This window comes from Cupressus sempervirens, chromosome 6 (assembly GCF_028749045.1).
Source record: "Cupressus sempervirens isolate cs-2001-9-10 chromosome 6, ASM2874904v1, whole genome shotgun sequence".
In the NCBI taxonomy this organism is placed as follows: domain Eukaryota; kingdom Viridiplantae; phylum Streptophyta; class Pinopsida; order Cupressales; family Cupressaceae; genus Cupressus; species Cupressus sempervirens.
In genome coordinates, this window is record NC_143123.1 from 94,635,286 (window position 1) to 94,643,467 (window position 8,182).

Here is an 8,182-nt window from a genome sequence, read left to right on the forward strand (position 1 = left end):
TATGGTTAATTTTTTATTATTATTAATTAATTTTATATCTGATTTTGATAATCACTATCATTAAATGACTACTTACCATTAATCTTTAAATATCTTTAAAATTACTTATATTTTAATTTATTTTTCTTTAAAGTTTAATTCATAGTATTTTATTATTTTTATAATATTATAATATACAAATACAACCTAATTTATTTTTAAAAAATTAAAAATTTCTAATTAGTACACATCTAAAATTTACAAAAATATAAAACCTAACTTATTTAAAATATCATTACTATAATTTCATTGTATTCAAATTTTTCAACATTTTAGTCTCAACAATTGATATCACGAAATAAATTTTGATTAAAAAATATTTTAAAGAATATTCCATCTTGAATTTAACTTTTAAACACTTCCCATCCATGTGCATTTATTAAAATCTTCCTATATGCATATATTAAGATTAAATCTCTACACAATCAAATCTAGAAACAAATATATTATATTAAGATTGTTAATCAACAAAGGACACGCATGCATTTTCCATTAATTTAATTTCTTAGATTTTCTTAGGAGTTTGACTTTTCCTTTTGTAGATGATAAAATATACTAATGTATAAACTTCTGAACTATCAAGGTAATTTAAAATAGTACTACAAATATTTTGATTTTTAGGACAAATATAGTTCAAAAAATGAACAAGTTTAAATTGTGATTGTTCTTAATTTTTTGGTTCATGAACAAACCAAGTTAAATTCATATCCATATGGCCAGAGTCACATATGACCAAGGGCTTAATACGCAAATTGTGTGTATTGACAATCTTAGGGGGCAATATTTGGGAAACCTAACTTTTATTTGCACTATGCGTTATAAGCACAGAAAAAGAAAGGAACCAAAAAGTAAAGCAATGACCAAGAATTCTCAATTGGTCGAATTTTTTTTTTTTTTAAAGATTAGGCTGTTTGAGAGATTACTCAAAATGAAAACTAAAAACTCATGAATTGTAAAGCAACACAACATTTGCAGTCGTTTTGAAGGACCTTTGCAAGTACATGCAAGTGAAATTAAATTAAACTAGGAAGAGAGACAAAGACCATGTTAGGGCCCCAAGCAAAAGAGATGGAAGTGACAGGTGTATGAAATTAACAAGGAGTTACCAGGTGTGATCCAGAAAAGGGGAAGATTTGTAGTGTCATTTCCAAAAGAAGTTACTATGCATACATGCAGGATGAAAAAATTTTGGCCATAAAGGAATAATCTGGTTATTGACTTAATAAGGTTTACTATAAAAAATAATTAAGTCATAATGCAAGAGACATTATGTCATTCTTAAAAATAAAATAATATATAATATTTTACATATTTGATAAATGAAACAAGATTTCTATATAAGTTCACTTAATTAAATTGTATAGTATGTCAGTACCAAAATAGATAAATAAAACTTAATAAATATGACATCAATTATCTTGTTTTGTACTTGTGGTGTGCTAGTTCTATTGCATTCACATATGCACAATTATTAATATTACGAGATAACCTAAAAATGTGCTACTTTTTGCAATTGCTAATTTTTTCACATGTGAATGTTTTTTCTTATATAATTACTATTTTTCCTACATAGGAAAGTCAACATTTTTGCTTTCTGTCACTATTAATGCAATTGAATTATTGATTATTTCTAACTTTGTACGACATTTCCATTGATTCTAAACATACACGATGCTCAACAATTTTGTTCCTTCTTCCCTCTCCCCTTTATTTTCATCTCTACTGCATCCTATATGACAATTTTCAACTTCAACCAGAAACTTTGTGACGCAATATGTCTCTTGTTTATTTAATTGAAAACACACAACCTTTTACATAGCATCGGTTAAACAAAACATCCAGATATGAAATCAACTTCCCTGACAAACATCCCAACCCAGAGAAAGATTAAAGACATTACTGCGAAGAAGCAAGCTGTTCCAGATTGTTGGCCATGCCAGAGATAATAGATCTCCAAAGGGCTTCAATATCCTCTTTGGAACGCCCTTCAATGGGGTTCATCTCGAACGCCCATTTCAGCAAACAGTTGCCATGCTTCCCTGTTTCACAGAGCCCAACGGTGCCTTCATAACCCATAAAGCTCGGCAAATCAGTGTCAATTACGCGAATGGTCCATGAATGTTTACTATCCTCCTGAGCGATGCGCTCCTCTACAAAGAAGAAATCGCTGCTTCCCTCATCTGATGGCATGCTTATTACACAGCGCCGCACAGATCCCACGCCCTTTTCAGGAGATCCTTCCACTCTTGTCGACGATTTCATGCCCGGAAACCATTTCTGTATCTCGAAAAAGTCGTTTGTTATCTTCCACACGCCTTCCAGTGGAGCCATGACCTTGCTTTCTACACAGCCCTTCCATTTGGGGTTCGCCATTTTTTACAGAGGACTAAACAAATGGGTTCTCGGAGATATTTTGGTAGGCACTGGAGAGATATAAATATGACGATTGGTTTGATTTTTTGAGAGCTTGTTTAGCCTTGTATTGACCCACTATTGCCATCTATATCTTCGTCTGGCACATGTTGGACTCCAACCAAGTTTGACTGTGATACAATGTTTTAATATTTCCCCTTGTACAGTGTCTTGTTCAACTTTGGCCGCCTCTTAAACTTGTGTGTTGACCCTGAGAGAAGTTCAAGCACGCGTTCACTGATTCAATATATCCCCATTTTTCATTTCATTATTTCTGTCTCACTCCACTCCCATACAAATCCGTCTCTCACACGCACATTTACACATCATTCTCAAGGTCATAGTGCAATTATGTTATTTAGTGGTGTTATAACTTGAATGACCAAGGAACATAACGTGTCCACTTTATTCATTATATAGACATGGAGAATAGAATAACAAGTGTGTCTATACAAAGTTTATTTAGCTTAGTCTGATAATTATTCTACATTTTTTTCTCTACAACATTAAATATTAACCCAATAATGACTTCTCTAGTTCCTCTTGTTTAGCGCAATGAGTATGTAAAGTTTAATAGCTTGTGATATTGCTATTAGGGTTTAACTGTGTAGCTTTTGAGTCAATAAGTTTGTCTCAAAAACTACACAGTTAAATTTGATAGACAATTTGACTTGATGTGGAAATATCTCCTACTTATCAGTTTAGTAGTTACTAAACTTGTACTCAAATAGGTACTCACATTTTGTAAAATATCTTATATAAAATTCAGATACAACACTTATTTAAATATTTCTATTATTTTGAATAATTTTTGAAATATTTTATAAGTCTAATTTGATTTTTTCAAATAATATATAAATCTCATATTTATTAATATTTTCTAATATTTTAAGAAGATAATAAATTTTTATAAATATATTAAATAAGTTATATTTCAGATTTTTTAAATTAATTTATATATTAGATTTTTTATTCATTATTATAATATCAATGAAATCTAGGTGACAAATCTTTTGAATATTTTATTTAACTTATATTGTTTAATATTTTATAATAAATTAATAATGGAGTCAACTTCTCTTAACAACATTATGGGTCGCCATACAAAATTTGTCATATTGAATTTTTGCAGTGGCGTGCGGCAAGGGAGTGCGAGTAGGAGCAAGAATAGGAGAGATTGGAAATTTGGATTCTACTTTAGGTGGGTCTATCCAGGATGGAGCAGAGAAGGGTTCAGATGCCTACCAAGAGGAGGATGACCAAGGGAATAATGTTCCCTCTGGGAATGAGGGCCCACAGGAATCAAGACAGGTCCCAGGGAAGGAGGCTTTGAAATTTGGTCGAACAATGCTGGGCCTGCAAACTACTCAGAATGACCTAGAAATGGGTTTGAAAGGATGATGGTCTTCTCTCTTTGGTATCAAGCCCACAGGTAAGCCTTCCTTCCCAGAGATAAAAGAAATCTCAAACAAAGAAAAGGGGAAGTATGCTATTGAAATCCCTTATGAGCTTGTAGATCATAATATCGCTTCTATGGTGTCCTCTCTAGTTGGGAAGTTCATAGTTCCAAGGCTGAATATTGACATTATGAGGACCTATGTAAGAGAAAAATGGAACCTAAAAGGGAATGTGGAGATTGTGGCTATGGCTAAGGGTTTCCTCTCCTTTGACTTCTTGTGCATGGAGGATCTCATGAGGATTTTGTGTGTTGGGTCCTGGTCCTTTGAACACTCTACTCTAGCCTTGCAAAAATGGACTTCAAAGTTGGATCTCAATGACTCTTTCTTTGTTCAAGCTCCTTTTTGGGTTCATCTGCCTAAACTTCCAATAGAGTTTTGGTATGAGGATGTTTTTTATGGTATAGTTAAATCATTTGGGGAGCTCTTATCCATAGACCATGTCATGGTGTCAAGGAGCCGATTAACATATGCTAGGATATGCATTAGGTTCAGTAAGGTTAGAGATATGTTGAAGGTGGTGTATCTCCACTCTAAGTTGGGTACCATATCGAGAAGCTAGATTTTGTAAGTGTCCCCTCTGCTTGCTTGCATTACAAGAAGGATGACCATGTTGCTAAGCTTTATCCTAGGCTCCAAGAGGAAAAAGATAGGAAATATACTCAAAATAAAATTAAGGCCAAGGGAATAAAAAAGGAAAATATCAAGAGCTCCAAAGAGGGAGAGAGAGTTTGGAGACATAAGGATAAAACTAATCATGAACCTACTCCAAAGTAGCAATGGGAGGGAATGGTGGTTGTCCTACCATTGGCTATTGATGGGGTTCTAGGGGCAAAGTCTATTAGAACTAAAACTAAGATTGATGAATCACAAAAGCTTGCAGCTGAGAAGCAACGGTTAGATTTTGAAACAGAAGATTTAGAAGATAAGTTGAAATCATGCCCTATGGGGGAAATCTTCCAAGGGGATCTCTCAAGGTTAGCAAGTTCAGACCCATAAATAGAAGGGAAAATATCAAATGTCCCCAATTTCCAAGATCTGGTAGTGAGTGCAGAGGCAACTCAATCCTGCGGACCTAACCCCATAGGAGTTGGTAGTCTCAGCTAGGGGATTTCCTCTCTTGTGAAGATCTCAAGAGTGGTGAAATTGGTAAGGTCCTCTTTTCTAGGTCAACTAACTCGAATGGAAGATTTATTTGTGAGTTGTATTGATGAAAGTCAAGGGCAATGGACAACTATTATAAAGAAAAAGAAGAGTCATGAGCATTCTTCAGTCTCCCCAATTGCAACTAGAAGTAGAGTGAAGATTGATGTTGGAGAAAAACCTAAGACTCTTGGGAGAAATAGTCATAGTCAAAATAGGAAAGAGGAAACTAGAAGGAATCTAGTGGATGGGAGCCAAAAGACCATCCAAGAGGCCTACCTTGCAAAGAAGAAATGAAGGTCATATTTTGGAACATTCATGGATAAATGGATCCCACAAAAAAGATGTAATAAGAAATATGCTAAGGGACCATAGATTGGATTTCATCCTAGTTCAAAAAACCAAAATGAGAAAGGAGTCAATGGAGAGAATCTCTTTTAGTAGAAGTTTGGAGGGTTTTGCTACGAATTTGGATGGGGCTTTGGGAGGCTTTCTTACTCTCTATAATTCTAATCTTTTCAAGTCACATTTTTTATATGGTGAAGGTAATATTCTAATCATTCAAGTTGAAAATATCAAAAATAAAGAATTCTGGTATCTTTTGAATGTGTATGCTCCCGACACTAAGAATGGAAGGAGGAACTATTGGGTAAAAATAAAGAAATTTTTATCTAGATTCCAAGTGGGAATTTTTATTATCATGGGGGGCTTCAACATCCCTTTAAGGGAAGATGAAAAATAAGGGGGCGTACCTCTGGATCTAGATAGTAGGCAGGACCTTTCTGACTTTATCAACGAATTGGCTTTGCTGGATGTTGATCTTCAGGGAGGTCTCTTCACTTGGTCCAATGGGAGAGTGGGTAGAGATTGCATTCAAGTTCAATTGTACAAGGCTCTTATTTCTTTATACTGGATGAATTCAAACTATTGCAATCTATCTTCAATCACCCGAATAGATTTGGATCACTCTTCCATTTCTCTCACTTTGGACCCCATTGCTATCAAACACAACTTCCCCTTTAGATTTGAGAGAATTTAAACTGCCCACTCAGATATTTCTCTTTGTATCTTAGAGTGGTAGAACATCCACATGGGGTTCTTCCATGTTCAAGGTGGCTAGGAAGCTGAATATTAGAAAGTGGAACAAGTCTAATTTTGGTAACATTTTTCATTCCAAAGCAGAGATCTCAGAGGACCTCAACATTATTCAAGATGTCATTCAGAAGGAGGGGTATAATGAAGAGAGGTTGGTAGAAGAAAAATCTATTCTAACAAAGCTTCACAATATAATTAGTCAAGAGGAGGCCTACTAGAAATAGAGATTGAGGGTTGTCTAGTTAAAAGAGGGGGACCAAAATACTAGGTTCTTCCACACCTCTACTCTGAAACATAGAGTTCATAATAGAATCAACAAAAGCAAGCAAGGGGAAGTTTTTCTGGAAGAGAAAAATGATATCGCTATTGAGGCTATATCTTTCTTCTATAATCTTCTTTCAAAAGATCCTAATCTAGTGGATCAAAGATCAAATAGAAATCATTTTGAATATCTTCGCTCTGATTCAACCTGAGGAGAATGCTATGATTGAGGCTATCCCTTCCCCTTTGAAAGTTGAGCAAGTTGTCTTTTCTCTTGCAACCGACAAGTACCTTGGCCCATATGGTTTCCCATCTTTTTTCTTTCAAATGTTCTAGAATGTGGTCCACCTGGATTTCACCAAAGTGGTTCAAGAGTTCTTTGGTGCCAAGAGTTTTCTCAAGGAGGTAAATGCCACTTTCCTTGTGCTTGTTCTAAAAATGGTTGGGGTGGATTCCATGAACTAATTTAGACCTATCAACCTTTGCAACTTGTATTATAATATTATTTCTAAAGTGTTGGCTTCAAGGATTATCAAGGTCCTCCCTTCCATCATAGCACCTCAGTAGTTTGGCTTTGTCCCAGGGCGACAAATCCTAGACTCAATTATGGTTGTCCATGAAGTTATCTACTCTTTGGAAGAAGGTAAGAGAGAAGGTTTCCTCCTTAAGCTTGGCATGTCCAAGGCTTATGATCATGTGGACTGGTCCTTTCTTTTCAAAGTTCTTAGAGCCTTTGGGTTTAATTCAAGGGTAATCAAACTTATTAACCAGTTGGTCACAACTACCACTTTGGCTATTTTGGTCAATGGCTCCCTCTTAGCTTTCTTCAGACCTTCTAGAGGGCTCTAGCAAGGAGATCTGATCTCACCCATTCTTTTCATTATTTTGGTTGAATGTCTTGGAAGGATGATTTCTACTAACAGAAATTCTAGTGTTTTGTCTAGAATCAAACCTTCTTCTTGTCTCCTAGTTTTCTCTCACCAAAAATTTTTTGATGACACTATTATGGGAGGGAAAGCCACGATTGGTGAAGCTAGGCTGATGAAAAAGATCTTGAGCTCTTACTCTAGGGGCTTGGGATAGCTAATCAAATGGAACAACAACTTTATTTTCTTCATTAACAAGTTTTGTTTGAGAGATAGAGGAAGATTGATACTATTCTAGGCTATGAATTGGGAAGCGTCCATTCTATTTATTTGGGTCTCCCCATGGGCCTCAAACCCCCTAATTCTTTCTAGAATATCCTAATTGACAAGTTTAATAAGAAATTGGCTGGTTGGAAAGGAGCCACTCTAAACCAAGCTAGAAAGCTTTAGTTGGTCAAATCAACTCTTCAAAATCTCCAAACTTATGTTCTGAGTCTCTATGGGATTCCCAGAAAGTATGTTGTTCATTTGGAGAAGATCCAGAGGAATTTTCTTTGGTCGGGAATGGAAAACAACAAGAGATTTCCCCTAGTGGCATGGGACAATGTGTGCCTCCCAAAATAGAATGGAGGGTTGGGTATAAGAAAACTGAGACCTTTTAATAAAGCTCTCCAAGCTAAATAGATTTGGAGAATCTTTTCTAGTGAGGAGACTAGAGGGACATCATGGAAGACAAATACCTTCTTAGACCTTCAATTAGACACTTGCTCTTTGGAGAGTCAATTCCCAATGGATCAAATATATGGAATGGCATTATAAGAGCCAGAGAGACAACCAATAATAATGCAAAATGGAGTGTTGGTAGTTGGAAGGACACCCTTTTCTAGCAAGAAAATTGGCTGATCTAGG

The 8,182-nt window shown here is 35.2% G+C and overlaps 1 protein-coding gene across 1 annotated transcript; it reads right to left on the minus strand.

The window, feature by feature from the left end:
• Positions 1-1,800: 1,800 nt before the first annotated feature.
• Positions 1,801-2,609, minus strand: LOC149551382 (uncharacterized). Its single transcript, XM_089786892.1, has one exon. The coding sequence runs from the start codon at positions 2,410-2,412 to the stop codon at positions 1,936-1,938; it is 477 nt and encodes a 158-aa protein (XP_089643018.1). The 5' UTR covers positions 2,413-2,609; the 3' UTR covers positions 1,801-1,935.
• Between the last annotated feature and the right edge of the window lie 5,573 nt (positions 2,610-8,182).